The 18,948-nt window shown below is 38.0% G+C and overlaps 1 protein-coding gene across 2 annotated transcripts in view; it reads left to right on the top strand.

Moving 5' to 3' along the window:
* The window catches only part of LOC136877312 (juvenile hormone esterase), a 138,229-nt gene that overhangs the window by 109,425 nt on the left and 9,856 nt on the right, over window positions 1–18,948 (top strand). For both annotated transcript variants that reach the window (XM_068228502.1, XM_068228503.1), the window contains exon 7: window positions 11,942–12,092. In XM_068228502.1, the coding sequence (XP_068084603.1) occupies window positions 11,942–12,092 (151 nt within the window). The remainder of the gene's footprint in view (window positions 1–11,941; window positions 12,093–18,948) is intronic.

Raw genomic sequence — 18,948 nt, forward strand, 5'->3', positions numbered from 1 at the left:
TTGTGATCTTTCCTGATTTTAAAAACACCACTCAAACTTATGATTCATGGACCACATTATCAGTATCTCTAGTTAAATAAATATGGTGGTTGCCTCATCACTAAGAATTGATCAAAGAAATTATTTAATTATGAGTACTGTGTACAAAAAAAAACCCTCTAATTAACTACATAAAGTATTACGTTCTTAGGAATTTAAAAAGCTACTCATCTCAGGTGACACTTTTTAAAATTATTTTTTAATTTTTTTATTAACATATTCATTAACTGCATCCTCCATTACAATTTAAGTAATACTACATGCGTTAGTATTCTTTTGTAGTCGTGATCACATTTTCTATTAATTATGTTACCTATACCTACATGTTTGATTTAATGTGTCTAGCTTAGAAACATCATGTTACAGATACATATATATATTTTTTTTTCAATGAAAGGGCTCTTTCTTGACATAACTATGCCCTATGTAAGGTAATCAAAATTGATACACTTCACGAACAGTTTAAAGAACTTTAAGTATTTACCTATAAGTTCATCCTTGCTTGTAGGCCAGTGGCCTCCTGAGTTGATTACATTTGTCTTTAGTTTTATACTTTCGTGTTTTAATAATTCACACTAATATAGGATGTGGTCCACACTTTGGGTTTCTTCGCCACACCGACACGTCGCATGCTCTTGGATTTTAAATCCATGCAGATAGGTCCCTATTTTTCCATGCCCTGTCATCATAACCGTCATATTGTCGCTTAAGATAATTTTTGAGTCAAGTCTCGCTTTAACACTTGGGAAATATCACGCAATACCTTTTTTTACTGGTATTTTATCGAAAGTAACTTCTAGGTCTGTCCTGCTGGCTGCTTGTTTCGCCAATTGATCAGCAGTTTTGTTGCCTTCTGTGCCGACATGAGCCTTAACCCATGAGAAGTGTATTTCCCAGTTTTGTAGTTGTAGGTCTCTCATCTTCCCCCTGATCTCTTCTACGAGACTGTTGCTTTTTCCATTGTTTTTGAGTAGGTCCAGGCTTTTTTTTACTATCAGTGTAAATAATTGCTGCTCTATTTTCGTGGTTGATGTCTTGTAATTTCTCCAGTGCCTTCAATATTGAGTATTGTGCTGCTTGTTTATTTGAACAGGTATTGTGTAATTTGAATTTGTATTGTTGAGGAGGTTCATAGTGACTGTACAGAATTATTCCATATCCAACTTCAGCCTCGCTTTTGCTTCCATCTGCATAGATTTGGAATGGGTAGCATTTGTCAACCATTTTGTCCTGTATTTTAACCGTTTGAGCCGCGTGAGACCATTGTTTATAACACATCCTGGAATCAAGTTTCAGAGTCTCTTTTCCCACTACCATTTCTCCAGTCCATTTTGTTATGTCATAGTGCCTGGCAATTTCTCCAAGTTCAATCACGATGGGAGTTAATCCGGTTATGATACATAGTGCCTCATGTGATGTTGTACGGTAGGCCTTAGCTATTTTAATGTTTATTAGTCGTTGCACTCTTCTTAATTTCATTGCATTATACGACTTGGTTGTGGATTGTATCCATAATGGTATTCCGTAAGACAGGATCGGTAGAATAGCTCCTTTATAAATAATCTTCGTAACATCAGGGTGAAGTCCCCAATTCATTTTGGCAGACTTTGAGAGACCATGAATAAGTTTCTAGCACTTATCAGTTACATATTCTATGTGCTGGTCGAACTTAAATCTGTTGTCTATAATGACTCCAAGATATTTTATGCAGTTTACTTCTTTCAATGCCTCATTCTTTAAATATATTTACAAATTCTGCCTTACGCCGGATCTCTTGCATGTTATTATTATTGTTTGAGATTTCTGCTCATTAAACTCCACTTTGTTTTGTCTAGCCCAAGTCGATATTTTACTTAGTTCTATGTTTGCATTATTTTCTATCTCCAGTTTGCTCTTTCTTTTGACTAGGATGAGCACATCATCTGCAAATGCAATCACCTTCGTGCAGTCCTTGTAGTACAGATTTAAAAGTGAGTCATACTGGATGTTCCAATATCCCGGTCCGCAGCATGAACCCTGTGAACATCCTTTACTGATGCTTCTTTCTATGACGCTCGAGTCGGCTTTCAGAGTGTATCTTCTCTCACTGAGATAGCTTTGTGTGAGTTTGTAGAGGTTTCTAGGGCAGTTGAATCCTTTCAGTGCGTTCAAGATCCCAGGCAACCAGGCCACATCAAAGGCCTCTTTCACGTCCAAACTGATCATTGCGACGTTCTTTTTGTTTATGAGTCCACCTTCAACAAACTGCTTGACTGCCATCAGTGCATCGACTGTTCCAGTTTGTGGCATGAAACCATACTGGTTTCTATTTGGTAGGTCTCTAGAGCTAATGTGGTGCATTATGCAATTTACGAGGAGCTTTTCTAGCACTTTGACGACTACGTTCAATAGACTTATTGGTCGATATTTAGAAACATCATCACTGTTTTCTTTTCCAGGTTTGATTATGGGTACAGTGATGGCCCTCTTCCATACTCTTGGAAAACATCCAGTTTTAAGACATCAATTGAAGAGCGCTGTTATGTATGATGGTAATAGCTCGAAGGTAAATTTTAGTATGTCACATGTTATTCCGTCTTCTCTGGGTGCTTTATTGTGATCTAGGTCCTGTATAGTTCGTTGTGTCGACTAAATTAGTTGTGTATGTACCGTCTCGCTTTCTTAAGGTTGAGATTGTACAGTTGTTCCTAATTTTCCCTGAAGCTAATTTGTACACTGCATTCCATGGGTTTACTGTGGTGGTTATATTACAGTATATTTTCCATGATTGCATTTTCTCTTTCATTATCGCTATTTGATACTCTCTTTCAACAGCTTCATATATTAATTTCCTTTGTTGTCGCAAGGGTTCGTTTTCTATGGTCCTCTGATACCTTCTTCTTAAAGTGTTTAATTTTTTCCTCAATATGGTGAGCTGAGGTACCCACCAAGGAACCATCCTGTGTTATTTTCGTTGTAGCTTGACGAGTTTTGAATAATTTAGAACAGGCTGCAGTTATCATGTTTTGAAATTTAAGCATTGCAGTTTCAAAGTTCATTTCATCTATTATAACTTTACGCAGTTGTTCATCCATTTCTTTTATGTACTTTATTTTGGTGCCATACTGTTCTCTTGCTGTTGCAAAGAGGTTGACCACAAGATTTTCTAAGTCATTCTCCTTTATTATGTACCTCATTCTGTGGAACTGCAATTCTTCTTCCTTAGGGCTCGATACACCAAGATTGAATTTAATTATCCTGTGATCTGAGCAACTTTCCTTGTTACTACACTCCCAACCTGTTATCATGGAGGCCAGCTCTTTGCTGCTCACCATCAAATCTATGTAGCTGAATCCTCTACTATTTTTGAAGGTTGGTAGCCCTCCCTCATTCACAACAAAGAGCTAATTTCCTAAGAGAAATTCTTCTAGAATTCTTCCTCATTTATTTGTCATAACATCATGCCATATTTTAGATCTAGAGTTACTGTCAATTGAAAACATTATGTTCTTTCCTCTTGCAAAATCCAGAAAACAAATCCAATTCTATGTCTCTTTCTATATCGAAGTACATATTTACAACCAAAAAGCATGTGTGACCACAAGTTATTTCAAGAACCACTACGTCTTCGTCTGACAGTTGATTTATCATGATAGCGTTTATTGTTTTGGTGAAGACCACAATCGGCGCTCTCCTCTTCCCTCCTCCAGCTGAATATGTTTTACAGTGAGTGGGTATTTCCACCAGTCTGTTTTGAATTACACAAGGTTCTTGTAAAAATGCTATATCTACATGTTGTTCTGTTACCAAGTGAATAAGATTTAGTGTTGCTGCTCTTGAATGTTGCATGTTTAATTTTGTAGACATTTGATAGGTGTTTGTATCATTACTGATTTAACTCTTCCTAATGCATTGTTTCCTACTTGAGTCATTTAAGTAGTCTGTGTTTTGTCTGTATTTTCGAAGAACAGCAACTAAACTAGGGCAGCCTTTGTCTAATGAAGAGTGATTTTCACAGATTTTCTCATTTTTGTTATACCTATTGAAAGTTATGCAATTTATGCATTTAAATTCTTCTTTGGATGCTTTGCATTCCTTCAGTCTATGTTTCCCTGTGCAGAGAGGACAAGCATCTTCTTCTGCTTGACATTCTTGATGTCGGTGATTATATTTGGAACATTTGAAACAGCGAACTGCAGCAATGTAGTCTTCTATTTTACATATTGACCAGCCCATTTTGAGTTTGGTTTGAAGTAGTTGTTTTTGGACTTCCGAATTTATTCCACTACCATATTCTTTATGTTCTTCTTGTTCCGATAGACAAATTTAGGTTTTATGAAACTTTCCTTTAAACCCAATTCCGAGTTTTGTTCTGTTATTATTCCTTCAGCATTTGTAATGTCAATCTGTGAGGGTACATTGTAAATGACTAGACTCGGATTTTGCAACTTGAGAATTTTAACATCTAGCACCTCACCGCAGTTTGTGTTAATGCTTGTACATAATGTTTCAGTTTCCTCTTTCCTACCAGTTTCTATAATAGGTAACACTTTATCTCAGGATGGATGGCTCCATGCTGTTTTACTCGTTCATCCTCAAAGTTGGGTAAAGTTCCAGAGACTCCTTCTCCATGGGCCTGGTCCTGACATCTCATTCCATACTCTCGAATCCTCTCTCAAGCTGCTGGTACTGGAACCAGCTATGCTAAATCTTGCTCACTGCTGACTGATTCATAGCCAGGTAATATTTATAGGCAAATTTGTGCTCGTTCGCTATTTGGTTAGCTATAAAAAATTTATGGCTACGTTATGATTATATGTTACATCTGGCTAAGGTCAATTCACCTGCTAGTTCCATATGTCTCTGCATTCACATACAGCATCTCAGTTAGCGTGCGCCCTATGTCTGAGGAAGTGAGATATGTATAGTTATATCTCTGCTGGAGATCGAATGTAGTACTCGACTGCTAACAGACTGGTAAAAGTTACTAATGGGCAGATAAAACAAATGGTAATCCTCCTCCATGCTCCAAGTTAGCACTTTTATCACTTCTGTTGCTCCTCCTACGTTAAATTATCAGATTCACCTCCCGGGTTCTCTTCCAATCACATTTGAATACTTCTTCCCGCGCTATCCCTCATTGGTCCTGGCTTCATTTTTGTGTCGGGTGGTTTGGTCTCCAAGTATGATTCCCTGCTGGCATCAGTTGACCGGGTCTGGCCTCGATCTGCCCTTTTGTTCTCGTTTTTGTCCTTTAGGCTTGAAAGATTTTTTGAACCCTCGGCCTTCTCTCAAGGTTTGTTTACTTTTTATGACACTCTTCTTGAGTTCTTTACAAATCTTATATTTTTGCTCACCCTTTTATCAAGCATACCTAATCGGTCCAGGCTTTGTCTCCTGCGACGTATTGTTTTGCCGGGCAAGCAATACTCTCTTTCATCCGTACACTTAGATAGCCATGGTTTATGATGGGTAGGGTCCGACTCATTGCTGAACGGTCAGCGTACTGGTCTTCGGTTCAGAGGGTCCTGGGTTCAATTCCCGGCCGGGACGGGGATTTTAACCTTAATTGGTTAATTCCAATGGCATAAGGGATGGGTGTATGTGTTGCCTTCATCATCATTTCATCCCCATCACGACGTGCAGGTTGCCTACGGGTATCAAACAGAAAGACCTGCACCTGGCGGTCAAACCCGTCCTGGGATATCCCGGCACTAAAAGCCATACAACATTTCATGATGGGTAGGGACAGGTTTATGAGCGGTATTTTCGTATTTATGGTCTGTCCCTCTTTTATACGCAGCTCTCTCTTCTCTTCTTGGCTTGCCACTAACTTAATCATACAATTCACAGATTCCGTGACTCTACGAACTGGCACCAATTACTGGTTATATACAACAATGAGCGTGCAGGCATAAGGGCTCAGCACTAGTCAAGTGAAAGGGAGAAAACGTAATTAAAATATATTATTAATGACTCATAACCCAAGTCATTACTTTGGCCACTCCTTTCATTAGCGTAAGGAGAAAAGTGTGATCCCATGATGTCAACTTAAGCACATTATAAAAAGTTCGTAATTGCTTTTCAGCTCATTAATCCTTTCCAGGCCAATAAGGCCATATTCTTCATGTTAGTTCTGAATGTTTTAGTGTCTTTATAATTAATTATGAAGCCACGTGGTACTTGTTCATTTACCTTGTGGTATTAAGTGGTGACCTCTAACACTGGAGTAGCACAGCAAGTCATCAGTCCAAACTACAACGTATTTAAGCATTTATAGGAGTAATTGTCTTTACAATAGATGCTACTCTTAAAACGTCTCCATTTATATTATGTACAGATTCAAGTTACCTTGATTTTTGCTCCAAATTGTGTTAGAATGGAGAAAAAAAGATGCTCTGTATAAACACAGGATATATCAGAAATACTTGGAGAAACAGGACCGGGGAGGGGGGTGTAGGTTCCTCACACAAAAAGAAGGAAATATATCCTACAAACATTGTTGTTGGAGTAGTCAGTCCATAGATAGGTTTGATACAGCTCTCCGTGCCACCCTATCCTGTGCTAACCTTTTTCATGTCTACGTAACTGCTGCATCCTACATCTGCTCTAATCTGCTTGTCATATTCATACTTTGGTCTATCCCTACCATTCTTACCACCTACATTTCCTTCAAAAATCAACTGAACAAGTCCTGGTTGTCTTAAGATGTGTCCTATAATTCTTATCTCTTCTTCTCGTCAAATTTCACCAATTCAATTCAGTATCTCTTTATTCGTGATTTGATCTATCCATCTCACCTTCAGCATTCTTCTGTAACACCACATATCAAAAGCTTCTATTCTCTTTTTTTCTGAGCTAGTTATTGTCCATGTTTCATTACCATACAATGCCACGCTCCAGACAAAAATCTTCAGAAACATCAAATTCTTATATCAATGTTCGAAGTAAGCAAAATTTCTTTTCTTAAGAAAGGCCTTTCTTGCTTGTGTTAGTCTGCATTTTATGTCCTCCTTACTTCTGCCATCATTAGTTATTTTACTACCCAAGTAACAATATTCATCTACTTCCTTTAAGACTTAATTTCCTAATCTAGTATTATCTCCATCACCTGACTTGCTTCGACTGTACTCCATTACTTTTGTTTTGGACTTACTTATTTTCATCTTGTACTCCTTAATTAAGACTCTGTCCATACCATTAAGCAATTTCTCCAGATCTTCTGCAAAACTCAGGGTTTTGATTTCCTCTCCCTAGATTGTGATTTCCTTCCCAAATTCCTCTTTGATTTCCTTTTCTGCCTGTTCTATATAAACACTGAGAAACATACACCCTGAAATTATTTGTTTTTGAGTTTTATTATTATTATTATTATTATTATTATTATTATTATTATTCATGGCCTTTTCTCAATCGCACAGGGTTGGCGCTAATGTGCATTAAGCTCATTTTTACTGCCGGATGACTTTCTTGACGCCTACCCTATGTGGAGGGATATAATCACTATTACAGGTCTTTATGGTGGTTTGTAGTGTGATGTGTTATACGCCAATGAAGATCTGAACTACCTGTTGGACAAGTCTTTGCTGGTGGGATTCGAGCAAACTAATTGTTATGTGTGGCATAGTAGGTTGAACCAGAGCGCGCGGTGAAGTCTACACATGCGTATCATTGTGCCACTCGCACTAAGCTCGGCTGCATTGAGGATGAAGTGTTGCTATTCCATATTGGATAGCTAGTCAACATTTCAAGGAAATTATAAGCTACAGAATCCAACATGGCATAGCATTGTGTTTAGAATGCAGGCATCCCCGAAGAAATCATGCTAAGTGCCCCAATCTCAGAGCGGGAAGTTATTATAAATAATGTTCCTCAGATTTTTAAGAGGAAAAGTTGTCTCATAATCCTCTCCAGAAAACTGTGAGAGAAGTGTGAGATACTGCTAGGCAGTGTGAAAAAGCTGCAGAAGATGGAACTGTGATTCGTATCCCAGGTAAAAGTTGACTTTGTGGGAAGAAGACAGAACTTGACGAATTGAATGCGAGTGTTGTGCACCAAACATTTCTGCAATTTTATGAAGTTTGCAAAGAAATACCCACTTTATGTAAACTTCTTAATGCTGTCGAAACAAAAATACAATTTACAGGAAGGAAACACATTTGAATGGATCGGGTGTAAACTATTGTCAGTGACATTTTGATGAAAATTGAGTTTGTATGGTACGGTAAGTGATCTAATGATCAATCTAGTGCAAGCGGTACCCAAAAATGACAACAAATGGCAGCGCAGTGAATGTTTGTATCTGTGGTAACTACCGCTTGCTGCACGTACACTATGGTATGTGACGAAGACCATAGTCTTTTTGCCGTTGATGAGGTGCTGAACATTATCGAAGATTTTGGCAGCCGCGATAGTGATAGCAGTGGAAGTGAAGTGGTGTTAGACTCTGATAAGGATCCAGAATATATACCAGCAGTCAAACAAGCAAGAAAGCTATTAGAAGATGCTACTACGGTACGTTTAATTTTTATGAAACCTCGAATTACTCCTGCTTGTAAACCATATTATCTACTACAGATACCATCATTTACATGATATTGCCATGTTGTACACCCCTAAAATGAAAAGTTGTTCATAAATTCCATTTTGTTTAGTTAGTTATTTTCCTTACACCAGATACATTTTACATTTTACAGTCTGAATATCTCCTGAAACAAGACCACAGTCATTGTGCAACTATTGAATAAGCCTCTACATGCAGATACCATGGTTTACATGTGCATGTTCTAATAAAGAATCCAGTCATAACCTTTAAGGATAGAGGTGTATTCTGAGGGTAACTGACTTCGCTGACTTGTAACTTTATTTTTACTCTTCCAGACATCTACTGAAAGTTCTCTATCTGATGCCATAAAAGAAAAGTCTGGTGTGGAAGCACGCGTATAAGCACAGGCACATAAGGATCAACCTAACCCCTCTCCCCCTCTTTGCCCCACTCCTCCTTTACCGCACAGGTATAACACCAGGAATAGAAGTGTTAGTCAGGCAGGAGCTGCCAGGACAGTCAGATCTACCAAGCACAACCTTGACGAGGAAGTTACTGCACAATTGACATATTAGATACTCGAGGTTTTTTGTAAATATGCATGCTTCAAAATACTAATTCTAATTTCTCTTTTATTTCATTACAGACAATATCCCTTTCTAAGGCTAATAATTGCATCAACAAGAAAGATTATTCACACAATATGACTGTTCATAAATGCCAAGGACACAATTTCACAAAATTAAGCAGCAGCCTCAACTTGGAATCTTGACACTACTTCACATGACAGAAAACATATGATGGTATAGTTTTATAATTACAACATTTTAATAACAACTCAATCTTATCCAATTTACTGTTAAACCTCCAGCTATTGTTTATAATTAATTTGACATTGATTTTATCACGATCAGGTACATTGAATATTTGGGTTAAATGTACCCAATGAAGAGTACGCTCTTTACTCAAGACTGTTGCTATCCCAATGGTCTACAAGTTATTATGAAGAGGATCTATTTTAGCTTTGGACTTTTTTTAGAATCTAGGCTGAACAGCACCAATAAGTTTTTAATTTTCATGTGTACAAGATACCATCAGTTCCTGATACTTATAGTGTGTAATGTGGAATCTTTTTATGGTATAACTGTAGCATATTAATTTTAGGAGGTCTTTAATGTGTAAAGGAACTTTCATTGTAAACCATGTATGGATAGACAAGGTTGCAGACGTTTGACCTTAAGGTTATGTACAGGCTGATGATGCCCTTAAGAAGGGGCGAAACATGTCCCTGAGAAGGTTATATAGTATTATGTAAATTTCAACCACATAACTCGTGGCATGTATTGAATAGGTGGGATAATAAATAAATTAATTTTCTGATAATTTTACTTATAGTCAGTTTCAATTTGTTTCAGTTTGTAACCAATCACATACATAAAACAAATAAACAATGATGCTTGAAAGCTTGTATATTTTCATTTTTATTGTTGTTTATTTTTGTTTTAAAATATACTTCCTTTTACAAGTTGCTTTACTTCACAGGGACAAAGATAGGTCATATGGCAACGATGGGATAGGGAAGGGCTAGGAGTGGGAAGGAAGTGGCCATGGCCTTAATTACAGTACAGTCCCATCATTTGACTGGTGTGAAAATGAGAAACTATGGAAAATCATCTTGAAGGCTGCCGACAGTGAGTTTCGAACCCACTATCTCCCAAATACAAGCTCACAGCTGTGGACTCCTAACCACATGGCCAAGTCACTCAGTGTTTTTAAATAAAGCACAATGTAGTAATAAAACTTTACTATAAAAGAGTGAATAATTTACTTAGAAATGTTCTTAATTCTGCTGGTCTGTTCTCAGGTGTTATAATTCTTCCTATTGACTATGAAAACAACATGAACGCCTGGATGATTAGGGACATTTTTACATTACTGTGAATTCTCATTACTACTCAGGTGTACTGGAGCACCTTTGCAGCAGGATTTGATGTGTTCAACCTGAAAAATGGGCAGAGAAAGACTTCTATCTGCTGAAGAAATTGGACAGAAAAATGAAGGCTAAGAAAAATGAAATCATCCTCTTCATTTTGAATTGTTCAGCTCACGCAGACTTGTTGAAACTCGACTACGTTAAAGTGTAACTCCTTCCACTGAATATTGCAATTAAACTTCAACCTTTTAAATCAAGGCATTATTCACAGTTTTAAATGTTATTATGGGACAGAGGTTGCGGGACACATTCTTGGATGTCCGGATGATGGTACAAACCCAAAATCAATGTGCTTTAAGGGATGACATTTGCACAAAAAGCATAGTTCTCTGTTAGAAAGGAAACGACTCAACTACTCCAGGAAGGCTGGATTCTGGATGACAGCAATGGAAGGCATTGAAGACGCCAAGGAAGAAATCAGACTAAACAATCAGGAGTGGACTAGAATAATCAACTGCTGATGTCTGATGACTTTGTAATTAGACAAGAATGTCATAGCTACATGGGAACAAACTGATGATTACATCAGTGAAAGCTGGGTTTCTGGAACTGTTGAGGGAGTTGTGAGTGATGAAGTAGGTGATGAGGGGAGCAGAAGTTTTTATTTGGAAAGAAAACCCATTATAAAAGAAATGGGATGCTATGAAAACATTGGAGGCTCTGAATAGCTTTTTGAGTCCTCACCTAATTGTGAACAGTCTGTATTTGATAAAGTTTGTGAACTCCAGTTGTACATTGGGAAGCAGACACCCAAAAAGCAATCTAAAACAAAGCTTGACTTTGAATTAAGTTTCTTAGGTAAATTTTTTTCTTAATTTTGAATGGCTTTTCTTTGTTATCACATAAAAGTTGCAGTATAATTTTCCTAACACAGTGTAACTTTCCTAAAAATATAAATATTTATTGATTTATTTTATTGATCTGTACTGTGGATATGCAGTAAAGTATACTGTGATTCTACATTTGTGTGTTTGATTTCTTTAACCTGAAACCATACACTAATTGGAGTCTTAGGAATGACTTATACACCCTGCCCTTTATAACTTAAACATAACTATACAATTTTATTTACAATGTGTGAATTGGATTAATGTGTAAAGAGAAAGTTGGGAAAGTTTATGTTCTCGTTCGCTACGGGCTTTACGTCGCACCGACACAGAGAGGTCTTATGGCGATGAAAAAAGTTTATGTTAGGAAGGACCTTAGCATGAGATAAGTTGTATCAGTTTTGATGCTGATTCTTATGTCAAAGTGTCCCTTCAGTTTCTGCTTTGGGAAGTGTACACATAACTTGGTATTTCAGTCTTATTTTCTTTGGCTCAGCCAGTTTGTTTGTTTGTTTGTTTGTTTATAGCATCTAACAAGTAATGCAAATGTGTTCACAGTTGTCTACAGACAGACTCTTTTTGATCGGAGTTCATCAGGCAGTACAATTACACGCTGCCACAAGTGACCAGCCTATATATCTTTATGAATTTGCCTTTGAAGGAGCCTTTGGCATCACCAAAGCAATCTTTGGTAGTCCACTATATCAAGGTGGGTAACTGATTTCATAACAATTTCTATTAAGCTTCCATGTTCCTATCATATTTTAAAATTTACTTATTTATTAAGTTGCTATCGTAGAGAGTAGATGCAAATATAGAAAACTCATAGATATATGCCCAAAAGATAGGGAGGACTAAAAATACAGAGTAGAAGAAATCTTAAATGGTCAGCTAATCTGCTCACTTGCTGGCCCCATGGTGTAAGGGTGGCGTGCCTGCCACTTACCCGGAGGCCCCGGATTTGATTTACGACCAGGTCAGGGATTTTTACCTGGATCTGAGGGCTGGTTCAAGGTCCACTCAGCCTATGTGATTAGAATTAAGGAGCTATTGATGGTGAGATAGTGGCCCCAGTCTAGAAAGCCAAGAATAACGGCTGAGAGGATCTGTCGTGCTGACCACATGACACCTCGCAATTTGCAGGCCTTCAGGCTGAGAGGCATTCGCTTCATAGGCCAAGACCCTTCACGGCAGTAGTGCCATGGGGTTAATCTGCTCACTCGTTGCAGTGGACTAAAGTGACCACTATTCAAGAAAGGAACATTGCTGTGAATCTCTATTGTGTCAGGTGTCGTAAAATTGCCAAACACATGCTTTTTGAATATGAAACCTAGCCATGTTACAAGCTAGTACAGATCCTGTCATCCCACTTGACTCGACTCCCCAAAGTGTAGAGAATTTGCTCTGATAAAGGGCACTGGCACTGAAATCTGCAATTGAACTCAATAGTCAGAGTGTGAAGAATTGTGCTAGTGTTGGGAAAGGAGTGATTATCTCCGGTGGAACTATTTCATGCTCGTTCATTCAGTGGCCTCAAGTAACCACCTTTTGGAGGTCAAAATTACCTTTAGACAACTTCAAAACAAGTGCTGCATTTATCTTTCCTCCGTAGAGAAATGCTATATGGATGTCTAGGACTAGAGGCCGGCAACAGGATTCATTTTTCTTTATGAAAGACAAATGACATTGTTGTGATAGGATAGGAGAAATGAAAACTGAATGATGACACGTCAGAACAAAAAGGTGAAGTGAAAATAGAATCTAAGGCTCTGGTTGAGCTGATAACCTCCTACTTGTAACATAACCTTACAGTTTACATGTTATAATACCAATATAAATGGTCCGTCATTGGACATTATAAATTTTCCAGCTAACTCATTCTTGGTTGCCAGCGTTTCGCCCTCGTGTGCTAGGGTGGGCTCATCAGTTGGTACCTAGCACACCTACCAATATGCTGGCTAGTACATACCGTGGAGGCCACTGCGCAGGCCAACTGGAGCCACCGGCAGTGCCAATGCACTAAGAGACTTTGTCTCATTATCAAAAATTGATGCCTGCTTGGCCATCAGATGACATAGATGTTGATTCCCATAGGGAATCTGAAATATTTGTCCTGGTGCTAGGTACCAACTGATGAGCCCACCCTAGCACACGAGGGCGAAACGCTGGCAACCAAGAATGAGTTAGCTGGAAAATTTATAATGTCCAATGACGGACCATTTATATTGGTATTATAAATTTACTCATTCAGGACAAATATTTCAGATTCCCTATGGGAATCAACATCTATGTCATCAGTTTACATGTTCTCATCAATGAAGAACATGAAATGATCTCTCTCTTGGCTTTCCTTTCAACTTGCTCTGCTCAGGAGTAGATATACTGCCTCCTAACATTGTATGAAAATCTTCACCTGCCTGTGACTTATCACCTTGTTTATGCTCAGAATTGCACTATGTAACTTCTGCAATGCTACTGCCATTGAGTTACCTTCCCAGCTATATTCTTCCCTTGCCCGTCATGGAATTAATCAATCAATTATTTAATCAATTAACTATCTATCTATCTATCTATCTATCTATTTATTTATTTATTTATTTATTTATTTATTTGACTTTAGCAGTTGCAAAGTGAGAGCTGGTGGCCCTCTCCCACACTTAACCACGTGAATTACAATTTAATACATATATAAAGGAGATGTTCTATTCTATTCTAAAATCAAGGATAAGTAATCTAAATAACATGTATGGAGAACATATAAGCAAGAATGAAAGCTAAGCTCAGAAAATAAAACAAAATAACGAGTAATCTGGAGCATAAAAGTAAAAAAGAATGAGAAATATTTGAAAGTGGGGGAACAAAAAAGAGAGATCTTCACAGATTTCAAATACCTTGGTGAATGGATTAGTTGGAATGGTTTTGAGAAGAAAGCAATGGAATCTCGATGAACCAAAATAGAAACAGACTTCCAGCTTATGAAAGACACCTATAACACAAAGTCCCTCTCGTGGAATTCCAAGATCAGACATTATAATACGGTAGTCAAGCCTGAAGCCCTTTGTGCTGCAGAAACTATCTATAACTACACATGGTCCAATGGGAAAGTTGGAGATAAAGGAAAGGAAAATACTACGAAAAATTCTAGGCCTCAAATTCCATAATAACAAACTTCCACACATCAGCAACGAAAACCTTTAGAGGAAATCAGAAAGGATTTCCGACATAATAAAAAGGAGAATCGACTTCTATTGCCACATCCTAACAATGGATCCGAAAAGAATAACTAAAAGAATCTTTGACTATTTCTGAAATAAAGAATCTTCGACTATTTCTGTAATAAGAAAACCAAGCCGAACTGGTTTAAGGAAACTGAGAAGGACCTACGAGAATTCCAAATTACAGAAGAGATGCTTGTAGATGGATCTGCAAAGAAAATAACCAAAGATAAAATAAAAAGGTTTCAGGACAGGGTGAAGCCCAAACGACTATACAGAATTTCTGAAGAAGAGAGGAAGGCAAGATCTGAAAGAATGAAAAAGTACTGGGAGGACAAGAAAACATGACTCACTAACCATTGATAGATCTATCGTACCCCAAAGAGGGTGAAACGGACAAGAAGAAAAGAAGAAAAGTTACATACTAACTGAAAAACATAAGCAGTGCATAAAAAGTACACAATACATAATAAATTAACAGAAATACAAGTGTGACAATAAACAGTTGTCTATGTACATAAGTTAAAATCTAAATATCATGTACTTTTACTCTATAACTATAAAAATATAACAACAACCTAATAATAATGATAAAAGCAACAGTGTTCTTCAGATGTACAGTAAAATGTTACTGTTACCAGCCTACGTACCACAATCACATAACCTATCAGACGTCACCAATCACACGAAACACTGTGTATTCAGTAGGTAATCTCTGTATGCTGTTTTAAATTTGTTGTTGACTTAAGAGTCAAGACACTACTACACATGACGTAGTTGCATACTTAAAGGAAAATGGAGTGGAAGGAAGGATCCACTGTGACATGGTGAATGAAAGAATTGGAAGTCAGGCTTTCAAAGTAGCCATACCCATTGAGAAACATGAATTAGTTTACAACTGCAATTTTTGGCCACCTGACGTCTACTGTCGTCCCTTTCGACAACCATGGAAATACAAAGGCCCATATTAGCAGGACAACAAAGATACTAACATGGAATGTGGAAGGACTACAAAGTCTACTGAATCTTCTATCACGTGAAATCCTAATCAACTATGATATTTGCATTCTCACGGAAACTATGGTTAGAGAGGAATCGAGATTTGACATTCCAAATTTCTACAATTTTCATGCATACGCAAGACAATACACAAATAGAGGAAGACCATCCAGTGGCATTGCCTGTATAGTCAAACAACATCTGGCCCCAATAAAGCTACTATGGAGGGAGGAATATATATTAGTTGTAGAAACAAAACTATGTGTGATAGTGGTGGCTTATTTTAAGCCTGAACAAACCACTATGGACATAATATACTGTCTTGGAGCAGCTTTGAATACTTTTCAAGAAAGTAGAAGGGCTGTTCTAGCTAGTGATATAAATTGTAGAATGGATATAGAAAATTCAAAGAGTAATGAAGTAGTCAGTCACCTAATGGAAGGTTTTCATGTCCGTAATCGAAACCAAGACTGGACATACATAAGTCACAATGGGGCTAGTACAATAGACCTCATATGCACCACAGAAATGCCTGGAAAAAAGGAGTGTCAATACAATACTGTCAGAAGGAGCTGCTATCCGCAAACATATCCCAGTCAGCTTAGAAGTAGATGGTGAAGTTAATGACGATATCCCAGCAACATCATCTAACAATACAATCAAGAAAATAAACATAGATAAAGTGAGAGAAATGATGGAGGATATACCAAAGGTAGTGGAACACATCAAGGAAGGAGATATTGATGACGCTGCAACATGGATCCAATACGGCATCAATAGTGCAGCAGCCCCATATGTACAAGGGACAAAGGCAAAACCATGGTTTGACAAATTATGCTATATTCAGAGGAAGGATATCATGAAAAAACATCACAACATGAGATAAAAGAAAGACAACAAAACATTGGAAGAATACTGGCAGCAGAGGAATAGCTATAAAGACATGCTAAAAAAGAAGAAAAGGTAATACATAGAAGAGGCACAAAGAAAGGTCATTATGGAAGCAGAGCAGACCCGTATAGGGCCTTAAGACCAAAAATTCAAAGATTCCAACCCAACACATCAATGGAAATCTGGGAAGACCATATCAAGAAAGTAACCTATGCAAAAGAATCAAGACCTAAAATCAGACCCCCAGAAGACCAGGATATGATGGAACCCATTATAGAAAGGGAGATTTTAAAGGCTATGCAGAAAATGAGGAATAATAGATCTCCTGGACCAGATGAAATCAGGACTGAACATCTAAAGCAAACTACAGACAAACTGTTACCAGTATGGATGGCGCTGGTAGGTACTTCTGGAATGCTAACGTTCAGTTCAGTACTGGAGTTTTAATCCAGGTACCTATGCAGGGGCACCATGGGCAGGAATTGGCTTCTGAAACCTGGAAATGAGCCTTCGGTTCCCAAACATTTCAGACCAATATCCTTACTCTGCCACCTGTACAAAATGATGGAAGGAATGTTGCTCAATTGCTTAATGGGAATAGTAGACAAAGCACTAATCCCTCAACAATGTGGCTTCCGCCCAGGAAAGTGTTGCACAGCACAGATTTTACATCTAACCCAGCACATTGAGGACAGGTTTGAAATGAGGAAGATCACTGGTGTGGCTTTTGTGGATCTCTCAGCCGCCTACGATACACTAAATCACAGGATACTATTACACAAACTTTATAGAATGATTACAGACATCAAGGTAACCAAAACGATAGCTACTCTCCTGGAAAATTGTTGATTTTTTGTTGAATTCCAAGGACGTGGAAGCAGATGGAGAAATCTAAGGAATGGACTACCTCAAGGCAGTGTAGTGGCTCCTATTCTTTTCAACTTCTACACTAATGACCAGCCATTACCAGAAAATACTAAAAGCTTTATCTATACCGATGACCTTGCACTTACTACTCAAACTGATACCTTTGATGAAGCAAAGATCTCTCTAACTGCTGCATTAGAAGAGCTAGGTACCTATTATGAGAAAAACCAACTCAAACAAAATCCAGCTAAGACTCAAATCTGTGCGTTCCATCTGCGGCATGTACAGGCCTCTCAGAAACTCAAAGTACTTTGGAAAGGGAACTTACTGGAACACTGCTTTACACCAAAGTACCTGGGAGCTATGCTGGATCGCAGATTAACATATAAGAAACATTGCCAAAACTTAAAACAAAAGATAGCTGCTAGAAACAACATTCTACAAAAATTATCAGGAACAAGTTGGGGAGCAAAACCACAAACAATCAGAACATCAGCTCTAGCTCTATACTACTCTGCAGAAGAATATGCCTCCCCAGTTTGGTACAGGTCAGCTCATACGAAGCAGGTTGACATCACTCTAAAAGAAAGCTGCAGGATCATTACTGGATGTTTGAAACCTACACCCATTGAGAAGATCCAACTTTTAGTTGGTATTGCTCCCGGTGAGATTTGTGGGGAGATAGCAGCTAACAAAGAAAGGCCCCAGTCATCTTCAGAAGCACATCCTCTCTATGGATACCACCCAGCCACACAGAGGCTAAAATCTAGAAAAAGCAGGGGAAAGCAGAGAATGATAGGGTCAAATGTGGAAAGAAAGAATGACAACCATTTCAGTGGCATTGTTGTTATGATAGGATTGGAGAAAGACAAACCTGAATAATGGCAAGTCAGTACAAAAAAGAGGAATACTGAAAAATCACTGAGCCACCAGTTGTGTTGACAAACACCGACTCATAATATGATCTTACAGCTTAAGCAGTCTAATCAAAAGATGTCCACTCTTCTGCTAGCCAAAACCACCTTCGTTCTTTGCTAGCCAACTGGTTGTATAGTGCGAGCCTCAGTCGAGTTGCCAGTTATTTCCTCTGCAGCGTCTGAGTGAGTGAATGATGAAATAGCTACCTGACCAAAAAATGCTCCCTCAGCATACAGCACGCGAATGCTTCTAATGCAGCAGTAATTGATCACTTTAGTGCCTTTCATGGCTTCTGAATTCAGTGTTGAAGAGTATATTTTTATATTTTGAAGTTTTATGAGGTTGAATTTCAGAGAGTAAACCAGAATATCATCATACACTACAACACTTGTCTATAGGCTGATGGAAAGCATTTTCAACATTTACTGCAATGAGGTAAATATATAGTTTTTCTATTTGGTTTTCAATCTGATTATCTATTCATAGCCCACCTGGTGGCCATGATCATTAAGGCATGAGGTCTATATGATCTGACACCATGGTTAGCCAGTTCGAGTCACGTTGGTTGAAAATTTCATCAGTTGGCCAGCAGGGTAGGAGAGATGGTGGTGTACAATTTCTAATCACTAGATTGAATATAAACTGTGCTACAAAATTTAGATACATTTTAAAAAC

The sequence above is a fragment of the Anabrus simplex genome, chromosome 7 (assembly GCF_040414725.1).
Source record: "Anabrus simplex isolate iqAnaSimp1 chromosome 7, ASM4041472v1, whole genome shotgun sequence".
In the NCBI taxonomy this organism is placed as follows: Eukaryota; Metazoa; Arthropoda; class Insecta; order Orthoptera; family Tettigoniidae; genus Anabrus; species Anabrus simplex.